At 43.1% G+C, this 25,732-nt stretch overlaps 1 protein-coding gene across 15 annotated transcripts in view; it reads left to right on the top strand.

The window, feature by feature from the left end:
• Nucleotides 1-25,732, top strand: part of ptprk (protein tyrosine phosphatase receptor type K) — a 154,134-nt gene that overhangs the window by 70,662 nt on the left and 57,740 nt on the right. For all 15 annotated transcript variants that reach the window (XM_042300684.1, XM_042300686.1, XM_042300690.1 and 12 more), the window contains exons 4-7: nucleotides 3,100-3,181; nucleotides 5,927-6,042; nucleotides 6,806-6,980; nucleotides 16,414-16,707. In XM_042300684.1, the coding sequence (XP_042156618.1) occupies nucleotides 3,100-3,181; nucleotides 5,927-6,042; nucleotides 6,806-6,980; nucleotides 16,414-16,707 (667 nt within the window). The remainder of the gene's footprint in view (nucleotides 1-3,099; nucleotides 3,182-5,926; nucleotides 6,043-6,805; nucleotides 6,981-16,413; nucleotides 16,708-25,732) is intronic.

Below are 25,732 nucleotides of genomic sequence, written 5' to 3'. Positions count from 1 at the left end.
GTAGATTTAGCAAATTGTGAAGTCTGTGAAAGGTGAATTAAAGGTTGTGTTCAGTGGAAAACAAAGTGCATGAGGTTTGAGGGTTATTTTCTATAATCAGCTTCAAGGGGAGGCACATCCTTTTAAATTGACCACTTACATGTAAATCTGTTCTCCCGTTGCCCTTCCAACACTGTGACACTTACAGTGCCTTCAGAAAGTATTCATACCCCTTGATTTATTCCACATTTTGTTGTTACGACCTGAATTCAAAATTGATTAAAATAGCTTTTTTTTTCTCTCTCATCTACACACAATAACACATAAATATCAAATGTACATCAGTATTAACGCCCATCAGTCAATACATGTTGTAATCGCTGCCAAAGGTGATTCTATCTGTTAGTTTTTCTGGATAAGTCTAAGAGCTTTGCACATTTTTTAAAAATTCTTCAAGCTCTGTCAAGTTGGTTGTTGATCATTGCTAGACCGCCATTTTCAAGTCTTGACATAGATTTTCAAGACGATTTTAAGTCAAAACTGTAACTATTCTACTCAGGAACATTCCATGTCGTCTTGGTAAACGACTCCAGTGTATATTTGGCCTTGTGTTTTAGGGTATTGTCCTGCTGAAAGGTGAAAGGTCTCCCAGTGTCTGTTGGAAAGCAGGTTTTCCTCTAGTATTTTCCCTGTGCTTAGCTCTATTCCATGGATTTATATTTTTAAAAACTCCTTCGTCCTTGCCAATGACAACCATACCCGATGACAAGCAGCTACCACCATGGTTGAAAATATGAAGAGTGGTATTCAGTGTTGTGTTGGATTTGACCCAAACATAACACTTTATATTCAGGACATAAATTACATTTATTTTGCAAATTATTTGCAGTTTTACTTTAGTGCCTTATTGCAAACAGAATGCTTTAAAAAATAGATATATTTGTATTTTGTAAGGCTTTCTTCTTTTCACTCTGTCATTTTACGTTAGTATTGTGGAGTAACTACAATGTTGTTGATCCATCCGCAGTTTTCTCCGATCACAGCCATTCAACCCTGTAACTGTTTTAAAGTCACCATTGTCCTCATGGTGAAATCCCTGAGTGGTTTCCTTCCTCTCTGGCAACTGAGTTAGGAAGTCTTTTTAGTGACTGGGTGCATTGATACATCATCCAAAGTGTAGTTAATAACTTCACCATGCTCAAAGGGATATTCAATGTCTGCTTTTGTTTTTTCACCCATCTACCAATCAGTGCCTTTTATTTGCAAGGCATTGTGAAATCGCCCTGGTCTTTGTGGTTTAATCTGTGTTTGAAGTTCACTGATCGACTGAGGGACCTTACAGATAATTGTATGTGTGGGGTACAGAGATGAGGTTGTCATTCAAAAATCATGTTAAACACAATTATTGTACACAGAGTGAGTCCATGCAACTTACTATGTGACTTGTTAAGCAAATCTTTACTCCTGGATTTATTTTGGTTTGCCATAAGAATGGGGTTGAATACTTATTGACTCAAGACATTTCAGCTTTTCATCTTGTATTAATTTCAAAAGAATTCTAAGAACATAATTTCACTTTGACATTATGGGGTATTGTGTGTACTAAATCTAAATGTAATCCATTTTCAATTCAGGTGTGAATTGAAAATGTCAAAAGGTGTGAATACTTTCTGAAGGCACTGTATGTGGTTACATGGCTAGAGTGCATTGCAGGTTGCCTAGTGGTTAGAGCGTCAAGCCAGTAACCGAAAGGTTGCTGGATCAAATCCCGACCGGACATTGGTAGGCTGTCATTGTAAATAAGAACGTGTTCTTAACTGACTTGCCTAGTTAAATGAAGGTTGAATGTGTCCAGAGTAGTAAAAACCATGTAAGCCAGTTGGATGTATAGTGCAGTTGGATGTATAGTGCAGTTGGATGTATAGTGCAGTTGGATGTATAGTGCAGTTGGATGTATAGTGCAGTTGGATGTATAGTGCAGTTGGATGTATAGTGCAGTTGGATGTATAGTGCAGTTGGATGTATAGTGCAGTTGGATGTATAGTGCAGTTGGATGTATAGTGATGGACAACATGTTCCAAAAAGTACCCTGATTTTCTGTGAGTGGGAAACTGTCCATAATTTGCCAGAGGCCTAAGAGGCCCAACCATCAATTTTGTATTGATGGATGAAAGCAGAGGGCCATTGAGCACCAGTCTCCACAGCAGGCCCTGTAAGTACTCTGATTAGCATGACGTCCTCAGTACTGTAATCACCTCTCTGACAGTCTGATGTGGGGGCAGCTATGGACAACTGCAATGCACCATATAGCCTGCTATCCCCACACAAAGGTATAAACGTTAGACTGGGGTTGACATTGTATGTCAACCTATTAAGGCTGAACCATATGTTCTGCCCACACAATTGGTTAGTTTTTTTTCCCGCTCTTTGTGTGCAAGACTCTGACTGAGGGTAAGGACAAAAACTTAACAGGAAGGTATTTTTAGATGGTCATTATTTCCCACCGTGTTGTATTTTAGTTGAAACGTTTTCCGTGGTTACAGTATGCTATGTGCTAATTCAATAACCACCCGGAGGAAATTTTACATTGTTGTGAAGAGTGTGATTTCTTTCTCAGTGTTACACGGTTCAGTCCCAAATTTTGTACTTAATGACATCGATGTTTATATAAGTCCTTTTCTTCTAAAAGCTGTCCCTTGCATTTTGCTTTGTGTTAGAATTCAACCTCAACAATGTTTGCCTCGTGGCACAAAATAAGTGACTTGACTTACTTTAAAATAAGTGAAAAAAGGGGAAGGAACATTCCGCCTCACATTGACATCACGCAGCTGTGGCAATCACAAGCCACACATTTTGATTTGTTACGGAATTATATCGACTGTTGATTTATTTATATTCCCCTTCACTTTTTATCTGGAGAATATGATTTCTGTCCCAGTTTACGATCACATCCCATGGCACCATAAAGTGCCCGCAGCGGATATACCAAACGGCTGCCTGTCGGAACCTGCAAGTGTCTTGGGCAGAATGATGGCGCATTAGGGATCGATCTGTGAAAATTTGATGGAAATGAGTGTTGTAAACATCCTGCCCCCCCCACCCCCCTCTCTCCCCTGGCAGGTCATATTTGAGGCGGAGGTCTCTGACGGAAAGACGGGCTTCATTGCGATTGATGACATCCAGGTTTTGAGCTATCCATGTGGTAAGTCATTACACAGGCAGTAATTACCAGACACTCCTGCATTGCTGCTGATGGATTTTTTCTGTTGCTCTGCAAATTGAGATACGTAAGGTGACACTGTGGTTGAGGGGAAAGGTGAAGTGAGCAAGTTTTGCCGCTGGAAGACAATAGAGTGGGCTGACCTGCATTTGAAAACATCAGTGACTGTCGGCAGAGGATGGAATAAATAAATGCATTAATAGATGAATCAGCCGTGTGATAAAGGATAATTGTGCGCTCTCAGCATGGCTTTCTGGGTTGTAATAGCTGACTTCCACCCACTTCAGCACAATGAGGTACTTTAACTTTCAAAAATCCCTGGCTTCCCGATGACCTGACTATTAAATATACCGTAGTAGTGTTTTAAAAAAAAAATGTTTTTACCCAGGGACCATTTCACAAAGACACAGTGAAAGCATGTTTCCGACAGCTCCCACAGACGCCAAGATTCTGAGACGTCATTGGAAATCGACATTTCATTATTGAAGTGTTATTGAGAAAATGTTGTGAGTGTGTGTCCACAGTTGTTTGCGCTGTACTCACTCGTACACATCAAAAGGGCCCAAACGGAAAATTGTAATATTTCGATTTTTTTCCCTCACTTCCGTTTTGTCTAGAATCATTTGGATTAGTCTATCCAGGATGATAAAGGATTAGATTAAATAATGGAAAGGCATCCCAATTAGGAGCACCAGCAACCACAGGGGGTAGTGATTTCACCTTCACTGATGAGGTCTACTAACTAGGAATGTAATCCTTTTGAACAGTGTAGTCAACCTTTTGTGACAGTTAATTATAAAGGGTGGGTAAAATGGCTGGTTTAGGGACACTGGACCCTTTGAGGACTAGACTGGTGCAGTCCAGTGTGTCCAGCCATGCGTCTTCTCCCGCTACCTCCTCCTAGGCTTGCATCCCAAACGGCACCCTATCCCCGACGTAGTGCACTACTTTTGACCAGGGCCCAATGTAGCGAATAGGGTGCCATTTGAGATACAGCCCTAGCCTCCACAGTAGCAGCATTCATTTAAATTGACAGCTGCATCCAGAGAAATGCTCAGTACTGAGCACTAGCCACCCCTCATTTGGCAGCGTGGTAAGTGGATTGATTCAGGGGACCGATACATCCCAGGCTAATTTGGAGCTAATCTGCTAATGCCGTCGCTCCAGAGGGTAATTTCAGTTGGATTTAACAATAATAATTATCCCTCGGTCTCAAACATTTACCCATTTATTACTTTGGAGAAACACATTTTAGTTTTTTAAGGAGTATTTAGTGAGCACTATAGGAAAACAATCATATTCCTAGTAAGTGCGTGATCGCTCTTCAATAACAAATGCTGCAGATTTGGACCAACCGGTTAATCAGCAAGTGTCGTTTTCTTTTGCACTTTCGATGAAACCACTTGGTTCAAAGCGTCTGGCATGACCATATCCTCCTGGTTATCAGTGGCCACTGGCTCTGATCCCTGTCTCGAGGAGCTTGTAGCTCTTCAGCGGCAGAGAGGCTAGAATGGATCCCCGACTAAGCTCTGTGTGAAACGAGGGTGTGCTGAACCACCCACCTCTCTAACCACCCATTGCACTGATCATAATGAACTAGCTAAGCACACGCCCTAGCTGACACTGGGATTCTCAGTCTCTATTTTCGCCGTCGTCTCATAGCTAGTTAAATCACTATGGTTGGGACTTTATTTTGAATGGCACTAGCCCATTGGATCATCTCACTGTTCGATCTCCTCTTCCTCACTTCTCGGGCCGCCTCTAGATCTCACACTTGGTAGCGTTCTCTCAGTCTAAGATTCTGTCTCTTTGTATGTATGGGTTGTGCATAAAATATGCCTAATCTGTTTTCTCGCTGTAGTATACAGGCTAATTTGGGGGAGTACCCTTAGGCTGTGTTTTTGAATTCGCTGCTGGATTATAGAACGCAATTAAATTCACAATCACTCCAAAACATGAATTAAAAGAAAACATCTACAGGCAGTGAGTTTTCGTCCTCAAAGTCAAACTGAAGAAAGATAATTGAAGGAATGTTAAATGCAGCATCTTTAAACTTACCGAGAGAACACTTGGTGCCTCTGCACATTGACATAGTTCATGTATTCGAAAGTATGAACAGTCAAGCCATCGTTTGCCTCGTTAGATAATATGTAATGAGGATCCCTGAATGTTAACAACAGTGGGGAGCCAGACAACCGTTTTGACCATGTGGTCCTGTTGCGTTCAGATAGAGTTTAGCTCCTTTTCGTAAAACGTTCCCCCTAGTCATGTGTGCTCAGTTACCGCCGGCAGTGCTCCAGACTACCACACGGCATCTGGACTGCCAACCAGCCAAATCACCATGAATAATTTAGCTGTCCAGATCAAAACTTTGCTTGTTAATATTCTTCCTTTCAAATGTCTCTTCTTCCTTCCAACCTTCTCATGTCGGTGCACCTAGGTTTCCTTTTCTTTGATATGTCTCTGCCCTCTTGGGACACTAGTATCTTTTGATCAGAGGTGCTAGTGTGCGTATTGTCATAATCCAGGCTGTTCGTAGCAGTGGTGTGTGTTTACCTGTACCATTTCACCCTCTCAGCTCTGGCTGTGTCCATGTGACAGATGAGGATAGAAGCTAGTAATTAGGACTTGGCTGTCTGACATGGCGAGGAGAGGGAGGTGCTGCATTGATCATGTCGTGTACGTTGCATTTATGACTGCTGTAATTGTTTTCTTCCCCCCCCGTAGATAAATCGCCTCACTTCCTGCGCCTGGGAGATGTGGAGGTCAACGCGGGGCAGAATGCTACCTTCCAGTGCATCGCTACCGGCCGGGATGCCAACAACAACAAACTGTGGCTGCAGGTAGGGACTGGGAGCGGGCAGGGCAGGATAACCACTGAACACCAGGACTCGTTATTAAATGGTGGGGTCATACTGTTGTTCATGTGTCACACCAATAGACAAAAATTGAGTTCAAAATTCAACCAAATTATAATCACTTGGCATTGTGTCCTCAAAACTCAAACACCCCTCTACACCATCTCAGATATGATACGCTACTCAAGGCAATGCCACATCTCTTTGGGGAAATGTCTATTATGAAAGAATGGAAAATCTATTTTGTCAGCTAGGGCTGCAGGAAAATCACTGTTCAGGTGACTGCATTGTCGAAGCCCCCCCCCCCCAATGCCTAGGGTGAACTGATAAGGCCCACAGAGTTGAAGGGAGAGTGGGATGGAGAGGAGGAGGAGGAGGTAGGGAGGGAATAAGGGATAACTCCTCTCATGGATGACTGGATGGGAAAGTGTGGGAGGCGATGTGACCATTTCGGTGCCGGCGGTCGTGGAGGTGAAACTGTAAAAGAGACAGTGCTGTCGACACCAAACTTGTCTGATAACGTTCGCCGCGATAAGCCCTTAGAGGAAGTGGCAGCTTAACAAACCCATTTATCCCTCTGAGATACACTTTTACAGTATGTGTTACTAGCTTGATGTGTCCTTGATGCCATGTTTGTTTTTGAGAAATTACTCCAGATTTGATATGTCTGCCATCATCTTCCTGATAGTCTAACAACCTTCCAATGAGTGCAAACGGATATGTTTTTTTCCTTGTTTTTATCGCGCAGAGGCGAAATGGGGAGGACATTCCCGTGGCGTCGACTAAGAACATCAACCATAGGCGGTTCGCTGCCTCGTTCAGACTGAAGGAAGTGACTAATCTGGACCAAGACCTTTATCGATGTGTCACCCAATCAGAGAGAGGATCTGGTGTGTCCAATTTCGCCGGGCTCATCGTCAGAGGTATGTGCGCCCTCTTCAGATGAACATCCATGCACATCTGTTTACTACCTTATAAATGATTGGTAGCAGCTCTTATTCAAGTCTAAGAGCTGTTAATTGTGGTTTTGGACTGCAAAAATTCCCCAAATGTCTTCGTAAACATTATGCATGAATCAAAGATAAATATGTGAGGGAAAACACAACTAGCATATGTTTATTCAGATGGAGGAGTTTGAATATTATTAGGATATTCAAATGAGAGTCACCAAAGGGAAAATAAATACACAAGTTCTCATGTCATGATGTGTGAAGTCTGCTTGTGGGAATGCTTCTCAGATGGGGTCAGTGGAGAGCGCAGAGAGGCTTGGCGACGGGCCCTGCTTCAACAGACACCTCGCAAATCAGCAGACTTCTCTCTCTGAGCTGCTCTGCATATCTCCAGCCACACAGAGAATTAATACAGACAATCGTACCATCTTCCCAGCTCCTACCTCCGCTCCCAACCCAGAGGAAGGGAGGGACAGTTTTCTTGCATCAGTAAAGCAAATCCTATTGTTAGCGCAGGCCAGAGGGCCCCAGAACCCTGGTGTTAGAAGAGAGTTGAACATTAACTGCACTGACAGGTCCGATATCTCACTGGCGCTTGAAAACTGACATCCTGCTACAGCAATCCGAAAGATGGTAATTTTAAAGGAAATTTTGGGGCCATTGATACAGGCAGCCCATAATGAGAGCTGGCAAGGAGTTGCCCGTTGTCGATTATGGCCTAAGGGTAACAGTTTATTAGTGGGTCCTCTGCCAAAACCGAAGTGACAGAGGATGCTGCCGGCAATTTTGGTCCGCTTTGTAACAAATGAAAATTTAAGTGGCAAATTCCTTTCACCGAAGAACTATTGATCTATGTGTCCCCCAGCGGTGAGGGAAACAACACCAAGTGGAACACAATTCACTTCGTCATGAGGTTCGCGCAGCTCCCAGAGTTCTTTGAGTAATGATGTTGCCCCCTTGCTAGTAGAAAGAAAACTTTATTGACAATACTGCTCATTGGAACAGGGCCTACAACAAACATGCCTGGTGCGCTCCACTTTAACGAATCAAAGGAAAAGCAGCCCGTTAACGGCTTTGATTGTGAGATGTTTCTTACGGATTATTGAAAGGCTTCGTCGTTGACCTTAGGTGCAATTCTCAACATGGTATTTCAATTGTATTTCTTATCCAAGGCTTTATGATTAGGAATCCATGGGAAATATGTGCTTCATCTAAAAGGTAGTATGTTGTCTTGTGCATGTGAATGTATGCACAATTGTGTGTGTACACTGACTGTTGTGTAGATAGTGTGTGCTGTCATCTCCCCCGGGGTGTGCGTGTGGGGGCCAGTGTGCCACCCTGCCGTAAACAAACTGGCTGATTGGTGGCAGACAAGACTGTCAGCTGAGGAGCAGGCTGGGAGATATTTTCTGCTTAAAAGTAGATTCAAACTCAGTACCTGCCAGCTCTTTCCCCACTGAAGAAAGGCTCCTGCTTGACAATCCCAGGCTCAGAGAGAGATTGTTAAACTCTGATGAAGCCTCATAATGATGCCAAAGGAAGAACTGGGAAGGAAACAAGAAAAGAGAAACGCGTCAACAAAGGAAAATATTCTAATGATATGAATATGGAACTGGGTTGATTCCAATGCACGGGGGAACACATAAAAAAAAAATATTGGTTTAGAATGTATTTTTGTGGTGTGCAAATTTTAACCTGAAATGAACTCCAAGCAGTCTGTGGACTGTTTGCTTCTTAACCACAGGGTTTTAAGAGGCAGAATGATTGTGTCACCTTGTAGATGATAGTCTAATACCATCAGCCCAAACAGTGTCTACATGCAGGAAGTAAAGTGGGGGAGACAGGTGGAGGAAGGGATCACTCCGCTGCGTCTTGTAATGCCATCAGTCAGCTGTAGATTGCTGCGTGCACTTTGCTGTTTCAAGGCCTGCCTAGTCGCTGTCATCTTTTGCCTCGGAGCTTATCATTAACTTCAAAATAAGCCAGAGCGGACCTGAACGTTTCCTCCCGCACAAAATGAAGTTGCTGCAGCACACTCGTTTTTTTTTTCTCTCTCTATACATCTCTCATTTCTTTTCTCACTCCCCTTCCTCCCCCTAACCCGCTCCTCCTTCTCCTCCTCCCCCCATTTTTTTTTTGATCAAGCTACTGCCTTGGAGATTGTCGACTGCATCGGCAATAAATGAAAATCAATTACTATTAGAATGGCTCCGGGGCTATGGATGCTTGGGGCTGGGTCAGAGCAGTCAGAGCAGAGCTGCAGGCTGGCCAGTCAGTAGCCTAAGTTGTGCGACGGCACGGCTGATGTTTAGCGGCGCGGCCTGCTGAAGGATGAGAGATGGATGAGACAAGGTTCAAGGAGCAGTAATGCGAGGTCTCTGCGATATCATTCCACACTGTCACCCCACATGTGATGGATGGGCTGCTGGGGAAGAAGCAATATTAGATGATGAAAGATTCATCATCATCTCCCTCCCCTCCCCTCTCTGCCCGCCCGCCACTATCTACCTGCTCAGTCCTACTGTTACTATCATCCTGCCACCGTTATGAAGCCCTAAATGGGGAGAGTCAGTCAGTCAGCCTGCCTGCCTAGTACCTGTCATGGAAGGCTGTTAAAACGCCTGCTTAAAAAGCCTTCTGCATGCATGCGACTGTGCATTTTATTGCAAGCGTATTTATAGTTTTTCAGTTGAAAGAAGCCATTTTGGGTGTCATTTACTCCAGACCTTCTCTGTTATGTTTATGCCGTTTCCTCCAAACGTCTTAATGAAATGAGAACGGTCCTCGCCTACAGGTACAAGTACAAATTAGGTTGGCAATTGCCTCTGCATTTAAATGGCTTTTTTTCCTCGTTCTGTTTTTTTTTCCCCGTTGATGGTGTTGGTTCGTTTTCCTGGAAAACGACTTTGTGTTCCACAAAGAGAGCACTTCTGGGACGCTATCCACCATCCCCACCATACACAATCAGCGGTTTCAATAATGAATTGTTTTGATTAAATCAATTGTGAAGATGCTTCTGCTTCGTTTTAGTTGGAGTCTATAAGCAATCCAGTATTTTGACCCAATGTATTTACCCGGAAAAAAAGGATTTCAGGAATTCAAACAGGAAAATACACAGACAAATTTCTGGTGACCTTTTTAAGGGAAAAGTACAAATATACATGTAACATGCATTTTCATCTATTCTTTCTGCTTTTTCGTATATGATTTCTGGCACTAGTACGGTAGGTCCACAGTAGTTGTGTCCGTTTCAAATGCTCTTATCTTATTGAATTATCTTATTGAATTATGAGAAATTAGATTTGTCAGCGCAGCCCAATCATTTTTGCAGCACACGTCTCATGCACAACTAATGAGACAGAGAGAGATGAATTGGCGTAGAAAACCAGGAAGCAAACACAATTAAAAACTCCTGGGAACTCTCTACAGGGGAGTGTCCTGGGTTCAGATATTGTGTGTTCCACAAAGAGAGCACTTCTGGGACGTTATCCACCATCACCACCATACACGATTCACTAGCTTATTATAGAGCTACGTCCACCTGGGTATTAATAATGCAAAAGAGCTAAACAATGACTTTCTAATTTATGGTCTTCTGTTGGGGCTTAATTCAAGCAAATAACAATTTGTCTCAAGAACACAATGTATATTTGTATGCCCTGCAGGGCTAAACACTAAACAGGTCCTTTTTTGTAGATAATTGTTAGGTTCAACAGACAAAAGCATGGGTCACGTCAGATGGAGGCCCTACAAGCCAAATTTGATCCACATTTCAGTCTGAATCAAAGCACTGGATTCCATGTTTATGACTCAGTGTAAGCGCTATTTATACACTGGGTACACACACACTTTCCATTACATAGACTGACCAGGTGATTCCATGTGAAAGATATGATCCCTTATTGATGTCACTTGTTAAATCCACTTCAATCAGTGTAGATGAAGGGGAGGAGACGGGTTAAAGAAGGATTTTTAAGACATGGAATGTGTATGCGTGCCATTCAGAGGCTTGGGTCCAGAACTGCAACGCTGCTTGGTTTAGATCATCAGCATTAGATCATCTGTTATGTAACTGTCCATATGTAGCTTGTTTTTGGTCACAAGTTCAGGAATGGCTGAAGAATTGGAATATTTAACTGGAGCTAACTCTGCAAATAGCTCTGCTGTGTGCTTTAGAAAGTCATAGTCAATCGATTAATAATATAATAATGCACTTAGCAAAAATGTTTCTTTAATTTACAATCTGTTGAAACTATGATAATAGAAAGGTTCAGAACCTCTGTGAAACTTCACAGCACAGTTGAAAAAGATGGCAAATAGAAATCTGGATGGTCTTGGGAGGTGTTGAGGGTAGCTGAAGGCTTGGACTAAAAACGAACAACAGATAACTATTGTAAAATATACTGTGTCCGTAAATTGTATATAGTATGTATAAGCTGAAAGTAAAAACCTAAGCGTTATTGTTCATTAGTTTACTCCAACTAGGGGACGGGTGGTAGGGTTAAAGGAAAATATATCAAAATATATATATTCTATATACAGTACCATTCAAAAGTTTGGACACCTACTCATTCCAGGGTTATACTTTATTTTTACTATTTTCTACATTGCATTCTCTCAATCAGCTTCATGAGGTAGTCACCTGGAATGTATTTAAATTAACAGGTGTGCCTTGTTAAAAGTTAATTTCTTTCTTTCTTTATGCTTTTGAGTCAATCAGTTGTTGTGTTAAGGTAGGGGTGGTATACAGAAGATTGCCCGATTTGGTAAAATACCAAGTCCATATAATGGCAAGAACAGCTCAAATAAGCTAAGAGAAATGACAGTCCATCATTACTTTAAGACATGAAGGTCAGTCAATGCGGAAAATTTAAAGAACTTTGAAAGTTAGTCGCAAAAACCATCAAGCGCTATGATGAAACTGGCTCTCATGAGGACCTCCACAGGAAAGGAAAACCCAGAGGTTCCCCTGCTGCACAGGATAAATTCATTAGTTAACTGCACCTCAGATTGCAAACCAGATACAGTGGAGCAAAAAAGTATTTAGTCAGCCACCAATTGTGAAAGTTCTCCCACTTAAAAATAAAAATATCCAGTAAATCACATTGTAGGATTTTTTATGAATCTATTTGCAAATTATGGTGGAAAATAAGTATTTGGTCACCTACAAACAAGCAAGATTTCTGGCTCTCACAGACCTGTAACTTCTTCTTTAAGAGGCTCCTCTGTCCTCCACTCGTTACCTGTATTAATGGCACCTGTTTGAACTTGTTATCAGTATAAAAGACACCTGTCCACAACCTCAAACAGTCACACTCCAAACTCCACTATGGCCAAGTCCAAAGAGCCGTCAAAGGACACCAGAAACAAAATTGTAGACCTGCACCAGGCTGGGAAGACTGAATCTGCAATAGGTAAGCAGCTTGGTTTGAATAAATCAACTGTGGGAGCAATTATTAGGAAATGGAAGACATACAAGACCACTGATAATCTCACTCGATCTGGGGCTCCACGCAAGATCTCAACCCGTGGGGTCAAAATGATCACAAGAACGGTGTGCAAAAATCCCAGAACCACACGGGGGGACCTAGTGAATGACCTGCAGAGAGCTGGGACCAAAGTAACAAAGCCTACCATCAGTAACACACTACGCCGCCAGGGACTCAAATCCTGCAGTGCCAGACGTGTTCCCCTGCTTAAGCCAGTACATGTCCTGGCCCGTCTGAAGTTTGCTAGAGAGCATTTGGATGATCCAGAAGAAGATTGGGGGAATGTCATATGGTCAGATGAAACCAAAATATAACCTTTTGGTCAAAACTCAACTCGTCGTGTTTGGAGGACAAAGAATGCTGAGTTGCATCCAAAGAACACCACACCTACTGTGAAGCATGGGGGTGGAAACATCATGCTTTGGGGCTGTTCTGCAAAGGGACCAGGACGACTGATCCGTGTAAAGGAAAGAATGAATGGGGCCATGTATCATGAGATATTAAGTGAAAACCTCCTTCCATCAGCAAGTGCATTGAAGATGAAATGTGGCTGGGTCTTTCAGCATGACAATGATCCACCGCCCGGGCAACGAAGGAGTGGCTTCGTAAGAAGCATTTCAAGGTCCTGGAGTGGCCTAGCCAGTCTCCAGATCTCAACCCCATAGAAAATCTTTGGAGGGAGTTGAAAGTCTGTGTTGCCCAGCAACAGCCCCAAAACATCACTGCTCTAGAGGAGATCTGTATGGAGGAATGGGCCAAAATACCGGCAACAGTGTGTGAAAACCTTGTGAAGACAGAAAACGTTTGACCTCTGTCATTGCCAACAAAGGGTATATAACAAAGTATTGAGAGAAACTTTTGTTATTGACCAAATACTTATTTTCCACCATAATTTGCAAAATAAATTCATTAAAAATACTACAATGTGATTTTCAGGATTTTTTTCTTCTCATTTTGTCTGTCATAGTTGAAGTGCACATATGATGAAAATTACAGGCCTCATCTTTTTAAGTGGGAGAACTTGCACAATTGGTGGCTGACTAAATACTTTTTTGCCCCACTGTAAATGCTTCAGAGTTCAAGTAACAGTCACATCTCAACATCAACTATTCAGAGGAGACTGTGTGAATCAGGCATTCATGGTCAAATTTCTGCAAAGAAACCACTACTAAAGGACACCAATAATAATAAGAGACTTGCTTGGGCTAAGAAACACGAGAAATGGATGTTAGACCGGTGGAAATCTGTCCTTTGGTCTGATGAGTCCAAATTTGAGATTTTTGGTTCCATGTATTTGTGAGACGCAGAGTAGGTGAACAGATTCTTTGCATCTGTGGTTCCCACCGTGAAGCATGGAGAAGGAGGATTGATGGTGTGGGGGTGTTTTGCTGCTGACACTGTCAATGATTTATTTATAATTCAAGGCACACTTAACCAGTATGGCTACCACAGCATTCTGCAGCAATACTCCATCCCACTCCACCTCCACAATCACCCGACCTCAACCCAATTGAGATGGTTTGGGATGAGTTGGACCACAAAGTGAAGGAAAAGCAGCCAACAAGTGCTCAACATATGTGGGAACTCCTTCAAGATTGTTGGAAAAGCATTCCAGGTGAAGCTGGTTGAGAGAATGCCAAGAGTTTGCAAAGCTGTCATCAATATATTATATATATATATATATATATATATATACATATTTGATTTGTTAAGCACTTTTTGGTTACTACATGATTCCATATGTGTTATTTCCTAGTTTTGATGTCTTCACTGTTATTCTACAATGTAAAAAAAAACACAAAAAAAACAACCTTGAATGAGTAGGTGTCAAACCTTTTGACTGGTACTGTATATATATTTTTTAAACAATACAAAACATACACATGCAAATGACAGCATACAAATGCACACAAACATCAACAACATCACACCTGCTCACATCTCCAGCGCTCACATTACTCTCTGCCACATGGCCTCAAACTGCACCATTTTGTTTCTCTCCGTTGCCCACACACTTTCAACATTTTACCTTTCCGTTGTGTTATCGATGGAGGATTGGTTGATTTCCAGTTTAAGTCTACATTTTTTCAAGATGATTGATGTGAAAAGTATTGTCCAACTCATCGGGTATCTCACTTCACCCCCATGTCTTGAAATGTGCAGACAGACAGATTAATATACAGTGCATTCGGAAAGTATTCAAACCCCTTGACTTTTCCCACATTTTTGTTACGTGATTTTTCCCTCAATCTACACACAATACCCCATAATGACAAAGGGAAAACTATAATTTTACAAAATGTTTGCAAATGTATTAAAAAGAAAAAACATACCTTATGTAAATAAGTATTTAGACCCTTTGCTATGAGACTTGAAATTGAGCTCAGGTGCATCCTGTTTCCATTGATCATCCTTGATGTTTCTATAACTTGATTAGAGTTCACCTGTAATAAATTCAATTGATTGGACATGATTTGGAAAGGCACACACCTGTCTTTATTATATTAGGGCCCACAGTTGACAGTGCATGTCAGAGCAAAAACCAAGCCATGAGGTTGAAGGAATTGTCCGTAGAGCTCTGAGACAGGATTGTGTCAAGGCACAGATCTGGGGAAGGTTACCAAAAATGTCTGCATCATTGAAGGTCCCCAAGAACACAGTGGTCTCCATCATTCTTAAATGGAAGACGTCTGGAACCACCCTGACTCTTCCTAGAGCTGGCTATACTGGACAGAGTTCCACTGTGGAGATGGGAGAAACTTTCAGAAGGACAACCATCTCTGCAGCACTCCACCAATCAGGATGTTATGGTAGAGTGGCCAGACAGAAGCCACTCCTCAGTAAAAGGCACATGACAGACAGCTTGGAGTTTGCCAAAAGGAACCTAAGGACTCCGGACATGAGAAACAAGATTCTCTGGTCTGATGAAACCAAGATTGAACTCTTTGGCCTGAATGCCAAGCGACATGTCTGGAGGAAACCTGCCACCATCCCTACATTGAAGCATGGTGGTGGCAGCGTCATGCTGTGGGGAGTGCAACTCAACATTAAAAAGGGGTTCCTAATGTTTGGTATACTCAGTGTACATGTACCACGGTTTTTGAGTGGAAGGTAAACAGGTGGACATGAATAAAATGTAGTGCAAGCAGAATGTGGAAAGACACGTTGTGATGGTAACGTGTGTTCACAAAGATATGGGCAGGATGGGCTAGCACCAGTACAGTGACTATCAGATTAGACTTAATGTGATCTCTGAGTATTGCCACTGCTGTTGAATTAGCTTCAACAAATGAGTCGGCCGACAGCCATCTGGCCTGGGAGAAAAGAGAGAGAAGAGAGAAGAGGGAAAAGAAGTGGCCTGCATGATGTGCCGAGCCGGAGACCAACTTCATCCGAGTGCGTTAAACAACTCTCTGCCCTTATGTCTCCTTATCAAATCTTATTGGTCACATACACATATTTAGCAGATGTTATTGTGGGTGTAGCAAAATGCTTGTAAGAAATAACACGCACACAAAAAAATACTGCAAAGTTGCTTAGGAGCTAGAAGCAGAGATTCCAGACTGACTGGAAGTGGAACCATCTGGTTGGTCTGAGAGTGTTTGATAGTTTGGTGCCCCCGGACCCCATTCTAACTTGAACTTCTAGCTGTTGAATTCATTGGGTGTATGACACAACTCTCATTAGATTGATTATCGATTTTGAAAGGAGAGTCCAAATGGGTCATAAAAAAAAGAGTGTTATCCTGACCTTTTAGTTGGATACTTCTGATTGAATAGATACTATGTCGTCTGCAATAAAATACAGACATGGAAAGCTTTTGCCAAAAATAGATATTGTCCCTAATTGAAATGCCTTGTAGTATGTAGTTTAGCTGTGCTAAACCATATTCTCTGTTTCCCTCCTGTCTCCTCCAGAACCCCCGCGGCCTATCGCACCCCCTCAGCTGCTGGGTGTTGGTCCCACCTACCTTCTGATCCAGCTCAATGCCAACTCTATATTCGGGGACGGCCCTATCATTCTGAAGGAGGTGGAGTATCGTATGACATCAGGGAGCTGGATAGAGACCCATGCTGTCAACTCCCCTAACTACAAGCTGTGGCACCTGGACCCAGACACAGAGTACGAGATCCGTGTCCTGCTCACCAGACCAGGGGAGGGTGGCACCGGCCAGTCTGGACCACCTCTCATCACCAGGACCAAGTGTGCCGGTAAGTCTCCGTCTCCGTCTCCATCCTTCCTTTCTCTCTGTTGTTTTTCATTTTCTTTTTTTTGCTCCCTGTTGCCTCTCTCTGCGTTCCACTGCTCTGTGATATTTGCATACAGATAATTGCCTTGGGTGCTTTTAGAAAACATAATTGGAAAAGCCAGGGAAAATAAACAAGGTTCCTGGTAGAGGTAGTGTCATGGCCGTCACTCACTAAGAGTTCCTTTCAGATGTCGGGGGTGTTTCTAAGGAAATAAACTAGCATGCTTTTCAGAACGAACCTTGCCAGTATTTACCCCGAGGTCCATGGATGACAAACCTGAGGCAGGAATTCTCATTCATTTCTGTCGGGCGGTGTGATACACAGTCCCGGGTTGCCATGGCATCTGCATTTAAACAGCACATCAACAAGGCGGAGACTATATACAGACGTTATATGGGGGAGCACGTAGTGGAGCGTTTGTGTACGGAGAAGGAATCTGAAGATGGAAAGTGGTTATTAAGAATAATGCGGAATGTATGCAGTGTTTCATTACTCTGGGCATTGCCTTTCCATCAGCCTGATACACTATCCATCTATTCCCATGCCTCACCCTCAGATGTGAATAGACCAGCTGTATTCCCAGATTGACATTCAGAGTGGGGACTCTGTCGTTTTGTGTTTCCTCTTGGCTACTGTCCGGTTGTGGAGTGAGGTTTTCCAGGGGACATAGTCCAGGTACAACCCTGTAGTCTGCTCAGGAGGAGATGCCTACTCCATGTCACTGCTTTTGTCCATCACAGCCAATCATATCATTGAATTATGTGCTGCCCATGGAATTTGGCAGGAACGCATTATATGTTTGTGGCAAAACAGGAAGCGTATATATCAATATCTTCCTCTTCCTTAGTTTGTCCTACATCTCACTGCACGCTCCCACCTAGCAGAGTGCATGCAGATTTTTTTCTAGTTTCATATTTTGGTGTTCAGACCCTGATATCCACAGCAAAAGGAATCCTTGGTGATTAGGAAGTCTATTTGAGAGATGTAGGCACCGGGCATCTGTGTAAATAGAAGTTGTGATATGGCTATGGTCTCAGCGGACACATTTTTGATAACTGGGCAGCCTAAATTCAAATCTTTGATATTAGTTTTTTAGTTTTTTTAAAAGTATATCCTGTATGTATGACAGACGCTTTTATACTGGACTACACTTCCCCTAGATTCCTTTTGAGATTATTAGTTTATCGCCAGTAAGTACTTTACGGCATCGTAGCATGGATCATTTCCGCCTCTGTGTTTCCCAGCTTCTATACCTGGAATCAAGTTGAATGACAACATCAAATAATTGCAAGAAGTCATTAGGGATGTTCTCCCACAGTAGCATCACGGGTCACAATCGGATAGTGTGTGTCTTACGTGACAGGGGACAGAGGAAGCGGGATATCCTTGCTTTGTATCTAAAATGCAAATATTAAGCATCTGAGCATCTTCCTCCCCATCCCGGAATGGGTGTCATGAGCAAGTGCAGGCCAAGAATGGCAAACAGTGCTCAGAGATTTCTTATGTACATGTTCTCCTACACAAACAAAATCAACTTCCTCTCACATTGTTTATCCTTTTTCCTGTGAACTTCAGGTTATTTTCACTAGCAGTACATTACTATTAGGACAAGAGGCTCCTGGGTAGCAGAGAGGCGGGGACTAGTCAATGTCACGTTTCCTGATTTGCAGGGTGAGCGAACACATTATGAAAATCCTCAGGGCGCCTCTCTCCAGAGAGTTTGCGTTTGTATTTGTATTTATATATATTTTTTGCATGCTCCCTATGTAATTTACTTCTTACAAATGTCATGCCATTTCAGCAAAATAACGTATTGATCATTTCCCCATGCTTCACTGTTAAATAACAAAGAAAAAAACGATTTCGAAGGCCGGGGAATGAAATCTAATAATTGCTGGTGCATGTTACTGCCACCATTTATTGCTACATAGAATTCACGTTCCATATATTTCTCTTTCCCCACCATTTTGTGTAATAGTATTGTTGTACTGGGAAAATGGGTGGGTCCATTAGTGTCTGGTTTATATTACGGTGGTGGCATTCCTACCACGTTGTCACTTTGTCGTCTGTCCCAGCACATTAAACAGATGTCATGCACCACCATGGTTCCCAGCTGTGCTTCATTTCCCCCCGACTGCTTCAGACCACGTAGACTCCGCCGTAAGTCCCCCATTTCCTGCCATAAACACTGCCAAGAAGAGAAAAGAAAGCATAGGAAACGATCTTCTTTGCTGTTGCCTTTTAAGTTGGATGTATGTATGTGTGTGTGAATAGGTGTGGCACGATTGTGGAAGAACTGTACTATTGTGTAAGTGTCTCAGATTTCCTGAGGGAAGCACATGACACGGTGCTGCTGGAATAGCCACCTGAGCCCTATTGGACTGGTTACCTACCAGCAGACAGCAGACTGGGACTGAGGGTTAGATAGGAGGGGAAATATAGTGAACGAGAGACGGAGCAGGTCTGCTTTCCCACGGGAAGGGTTTTCTTTCATCACCGTCGAGACAAACCACTCACCCACACGATAGTGAGACAACATGGATTGGACTCATCAAGACCTCTCTCTTCAGCTAGCCAAGCAACACCTCCTACAAGCAGAATTGATGAGTAAAACATCATTAAACGGCTACATTCAACTGGAGATTTCAAATATTAAAGATGTAGCTTCATCATCATCATTACTCAATATGTGTCCCAAGTCTGGTAGAACGAGCAGAGCCTTCATTTGGACCGGTTTCTTATTGAAAGTATAGATTCAGCAGTCCTCTGCACTCTATGCTCCAAGAACCTAAAGTGTTTCCCATACCACTGCCTGCTCAAAAACTCCTCGGCTGGAAATTAGATTGCGTATAATGAAATGAACAGACCACTCGGTTCCTAATGCCCAGTAGGGGTTTTACCGGAGAGTGTTGAAATGTTGTCGCCTTTTAAATTCAAACAGGAAACACCGTATTGACTGGAGAGGAAATAGTAGAGTTGTTAAGCTGACACTTGCACTAGAACAGTTTCCTGCCTGACAGACAGGAAATGAATGCTCTTAGTGCGCCGTACGGCTTTGATTCGCCTGTACTCATGCATTTCTACGAGCACCTCAAGTCGCGCTAAAAAAAAACGCCTTTTGCCATCTGTAACCAACCTGATTGGTTTTAATAGTTCTACATGTCTGAGCATGTTGTGCGTTCAGAGCGTCACTGGCTAGGATAAGCTCTTGAAGCCAGTTCAAAAAGCAATTAACTCTGCCGAACTAGCTAGCACTGCACTTGGTCCTCAGCCGTGTACTTTATCCTCGCTCCTCCAGACAGAGTAGTCCTGCATGGGCTTTAGTAATATTGCCCTTAAAATGTTGAAGAGCATTGGGTTGGAGCAAAAGTAGCTATATGTGTGCCAAATGGCAACCTATTACGGTCCTGTGGGCCCTGTTCAAAAGGTAATTGCACAAAAAAAAAGAAAGGGAAGAGGGTGTCATTTGGGAAGAATCCCATGTCTAGGTTGTGTTGAGGCTGTGATGTATCCACTGTCCAGTGATGGAGTGTCAGGTTTCCTTTGACTGACAAACAGAACAGAGGCCTAATCTATCAGGGCGATGTTTCAGGACCACTCTGTCAGTGTTTTCTCCAAGGACCTCCGTCGGTGTGAGAGTCGGGGCGTCGCACTCGTGGCAAGACACCATTCCAATTAGTAAAGGTAATAGAGAACCACGAGCGGCTGACCATCACATTGCTGATTACACAGAAAAAGGGTATACTGATTACTACTGAATGACCTCTCTGGGCTGACATTTGCAGTGGCAGGCCTTTTTATTGGAGGCAATTTCAATGAAATCACCGGCGGCCCTTCCGATGAACAGTCGATCCAATAACAGCCTAAGTAGAGCCAAGGTCAACAGTTCAACCTGTCCTGTGGTACTGAAAGGAATGCATTCGGTCAGGATTTTTTCCACCTTTTCACTAATGTGTTGCCAAGGTGTTTAATTTGGTGTATGCGATCAGTAATTGTCGCCATATATTTGCTGAACCGCCGAAGGGACCGGCGATTAGGAGTCTCAAGACAAACCTTCCCGAACACAACGGGCGTGTGTAGTGATGCGGTGAGGACTATTTCCTCTCAGGTGCAAAACACACAGGTTTCCACCCCTCCACTCTCATATGCACATTGACTTTCCACACATGATCAATGCTCAGTCTTACATATTGATTTTGATTGGGCCCTGCAGCCAGAAATACTATTTAGGGGTCTAATTCTTTGAGTTTTGCATTCATTTCAAAGACCCTTAAAAGCACTAGAGATTTGTTTTTTTTCCCCTGTACAGATGATCGTTTCTTCCTCCTGCGTAGGAAAGTGGTCAACGATCATGATGATTATGGCCCCCATTGATGTTATTAACATCCTAGTACACTGGGATTAATATTATTGATTTGGGTACTCAGTCTGTACTCTCCACATGACACATTTGAAAATAACCACACACACACACACACACACACACAACTGTATATGCTACTACTGACCTACCTCAGAGGGACTAGTGTTTCTTCAAGGATGAATTCCTGTGACATTTGCTAATCTGTTGCCCATGACTTTGCCTGTAGTGAGACTGACACCAGTTGTGGTGGGGTTATCCATGGGTCAGGGAGAACTTTCAAACAGTATTATCCTCCAAAAATACCCCATAAGTACTGAAAGACATGAAAAGCTGAGATTTTGATAATACATGCACACTATCAGAATGTGAGGGAGAGAAAGAGTGAGACCCACTGTGTGTGGAATGAACAAAAAACGTTAGCTGTTGTACTACACTAGTAATAGTAGCAGTAGTCATTATATTAGTAGTCCTGGTAGCAGTCACAGTTGTGATCGTCCTCTAGAGCAGTGGTTCCCAAACTGTGGGGCGGGCCCCGTAGGGAACGCAGTCCGGCTTCAACTTACTCTTGAAAGAGGTAGTAGTAGAATGCACAAGGTGCAATTTTGAAATTGGGTAGTGGTATCAGTTTTCCTCTTGTGATGTCAGTCGTTGCATAACTTCGAGAGCCATTTATAACTGGTCAAAAATGTCCCGATCAACTAGCCCATGTCAGCTTATGTTTTCTAGCTAGCTTTTTTTAGCCCATAGATTTTGTAGCAATTTCCGAGTCACTCAAATATCACATGAATACACATTAGACATGGTAAAATGTACAGAATTGCGAGAAAATGTGCTTTAAAAACAGCAACTTTCTCTGTACCCAATGACAAAATCTGTAGAATTTCAGGAAATAAGCTTTAAACCTGCAAAACATTCTCTCAGCCAATAAGAGGGGTGTGAACAGTTTGTGTCATCAACAGTGTTTGTGCCCATAGAAATAGATGTGGCACGGGGGGGCTTGACTGAAAAAGTTTGGGAACCCCTGCTCTGAAAGACGTGTTGGAGCACAGCATCTATTAGTATGACTCCCTACTGGAATATCATATTTTGATGGATTCAATGGGGAGCAGAAATGCATTCCACTGCCAAATGAGTTTGAATGGTTGATAACATAAATGACTGTCAAGCAGTGAATGGCAGGGGACATGGAGTTGGTATATTACTTTCGTTACCTCAGGCGCTTCGAGAGTCTCCCGCGCTAGGCCTGGCATTACTCTTTCGTGGGAGTCAGAGAAATGGGAAGCTGCGCGGGATGAAGATGAATCATAAGGAAGGGTGTTCCAGACACTGACAATCCACACAGGACTGCTGAAGCATGGACTCTGATGTATTATTTAAATGCACCCTGTTTGGCATGGGTGGTAAATCGAGTTTACCTTCTGTGTTGTTCCTCTCATGTTACAGCTAATATTTCATACCTAGGCTTGGCACAAAAACAAGTCCAGCTTTTTGTCAGTAGAACTCACTGTCAGAGCAGAGGTGGTGGATGGTAATGTTTTCTGCTCCCAGGCACCGCTCTTCCTCTCAAGCCTCTCTCTACCAAGTCCCCCGGCCAGTGTTCTCAATTAACGTTACACTGCTGGGGAATCTTCTCTCTATAAATCCTCTCGTTTGTTTGTCTGCTCCATTTTTAATCACGAGCGCCTCTGAGAAATCCTGCCTTGTGACTGGAAGGGATTGTTTGGTATTTGTTGTGTTTTTTACCACTGCCTCACAAACCATTTTGACTTTATGTGGATTATTATTAATTGTGTGGCTGCTCAGTGCTTCTCCGTAATGGTGCAAACACAGGAAGGCTTACTCTACAATAGGAAGGAGGTCGGCTTTTATTTCATCATGATAAATGAGGATATTTACAAAGCAAAGCAATTTGTCCTGTCTCATTCCACACTGTGCATTGCAAAAGGGATTAGGAGGGGGAACAATTCATATCAATTAAGATCGATTTAATGTGTCATGACACAATTTCTGCCGACTCGAGAAATAATTAACTGTAATAGTGCAGGGCATTAAAAAACATTATTTGACTTGACCACGCTCTATCTTAGGGGTAATGTTCTGAATGAATAAAAATCTAGTTAATTTCTTTTGTGTCCTTTTGCCTCTATAAGTGAGTGAGATTGTTCAAATCTGTGGGTCACGTGTTATTTACTCTCCAGTCCCACAGCCCAGTAATTGAATGTGTCACTTTTATTAAACTCTTTTTCCAGAGAACCCCAAGCAAACTTTTTATCCTCTTTTCTTCAACTCCTCACTCAACCTCTGGGATCTTTTACCCTCTTTCCCATCCATTGACGATAGTGCATGCTACTACGTGAATCTAAAGCTGCGTCTTTCCGTAGTTGGCCCTATATGATTCCGTGCCACAGCAGAAGAGTGGGACACTGAGGGCGATGGGTCTTTTGAAAATGGAACTAATGAGTGTAGGAGCCAGTGGAAGGTGTCCTCCTAAGCACCAGTAGGGGCAGCACGTCCATTTGGCCAGAATGTGGGCTGAGCCCGATGGTGTGTAATGCTTCAGTAAATCAGAGAACTCTCATTATAAACAAAGTGCAGGGAGACAAACACAGGGGAATAAGGGAGACACTTTGCTCTGTCTTTGAGAGCTGGGCAGCAGCCTTTTAGACGACATTGAAGGACTAACTCCATTATAGTGCATATTGATAATGGTAAATAATGTAACAGCTGCAAGAACACGGGGACTGAGCTGAACAAAAAAAAAAGTCTATATAGTATTGAGTTAGTCAGGCTAGAAGCCCAGTGGGAGATATGTCTATTTGACAGGATGTCCGTTTTGCTCTCCGTCTTTTGACCTGCCTTGACTCTCCCTCCCAATGATTGTTTGTTTTTACCCGGAGAGCAGAGCTACATTCAATTCATTAATTCCAACAAAGGCCTTACCTGTAGCCCTCTTTAGATTAAAGTGTGTGCCCTCTCAATGATTTCTGTCCAGAGAAGAGGCCTCCTCGACTGCAGGCCACGGTCAACACTTGACCCACACTTGACCTTCCCTGTTCCGAAAGGAAGCTAATGGGCAATTCCATGGTAACGGAATTGCCCATTTAAAAATGTCAAACAAAAACCATTGCTTTCAAAGTGTAGCTCTTTCCACTCACAGCCCCTCTATACTGTCCAGTCCTCTGTAGCTCAGTTGGTAGAGCATGGTGCTCGCTACGAATAGATAGTGGGTTCGATTCCTGGGACTACCCATACTTAAATCAAATCAAATCAAATTTTATAAGTCAAATACACATGGTTAGCAGATGTTAATGCGAGTGTAGCGAAATGCTTGTGCTTCTAGTTCCGACAATGCAGTAATAACGAACAAGTAATCTAACTAACAATTCCAAAAAAACTACTGTCTTATACACAGTGTAAGGGGATAAAGAATATGTACATAAGGATATATGAATGAGTGATGGTACAGAGCAGCATAGGCAAGATACAGTAGATGATATCGAGTACAGTATATACATATGAGATGAGTATGTAAACCAAGTGGCATAGTTAGTGGCTAGTGATACACATATTACATAAGGATGCAGTCGATGATATAGAGTACAGTATCTACGTATGCATATGAGATGAATAATGTAGGGTAAGTAACATTATATAAGGTAGCATTGTTTAAAGTGGCTAGTGATATATTTACATCATTTCCCATGATTAAAGTGGCTGGAGTAGAGTCAGTGTCATTGACAGTGTGTTGGCAGTAGCCACTCAATGTTAGTGGTGGCTGTTTAACAGTCTGATGGCCTTGAGATAGAAGCTGTTTTTCAGTCTCTCGGTCCCAGCTTTGATGCACCTGTACTGACCTCGCCTTCTGGATGACAGCGGGGTGAACAGGCAGTGGCTCGGGTGGTTGATGTCCTTGATGATCTTTATGGCCTTCCTGTAGCATCGGGTGGTGTAGGTGTCCTGGAGGGCAGGTAGTTTGCCCCCGGTGATGCGTTGTGCAGACCTCACTACCCTCTGGAGAGCCTTACGGTTGAGGGCGGTGCAGTTGCCATACCAGGCGGTGATACAGCCAGCCAGGATGCTCTCGATTGTGCATCTGTAGAAGTTTGTGAGTGCTTTTGGTGACAAGCCGAATTTCTTCAGCCTCCTGAGGTTGAAGAGGCGCTGCTGCGCCTTCCTCACGATGCTGTCTGTGTGAGTGGACCAATTCAGTTTGTCTGTGATGTGTATGCCGAGGAACTTAAAACTTGCTACCCTCTCCACTACTGTTCCATCGATGTGGATGGGGGTGTTCCCTCTGCTGTTTCCTGAAGTCCACAATCATCTCCTTAGTTTTGTTGACGTTGAGTGTGAGGTTATTTTCCTGACACCACACTCCGAGGGCCCTCACCTCCTCCCTGTAGGCCGTCTCGTCGTTGTTGGTAATCAAGCCTACCACTGTTGTGTCGTCCGCAAACTTGATGATTGAGTTGGAGGCGTGCATGGCCACGCAGTCGTGGGTGAACAGGGAGTACAGGAGAGGGCTCAGAACGCACCCTTGTGGGGCCCCAGTGTTGAGGATCAGCGGGGAGGAGATGTTGTTGCCTACCCTCACCACCTGGGGGCGGCCCGTCAGGAAGTCCAGTA

This window comes from Oncorhynchus tshawytscha, linkage group LG18 (genome assembly GCF_018296145.1).
Source record: "Oncorhynchus tshawytscha isolate Ot180627B linkage group LG18, Otsh_v2.0, whole genome shotgun sequence".
In the NCBI taxonomy this organism is placed as follows: Eukaryota; Metazoa; Chordata; class Actinopteri; order Salmoniformes; family Salmonidae; genus Oncorhynchus; species Oncorhynchus tshawytscha.
The sequence above is the reverse complement of the archived record's forward strand: the minus strand, read 5'-3'. Positions and strand labels throughout refer to the sequence as shown.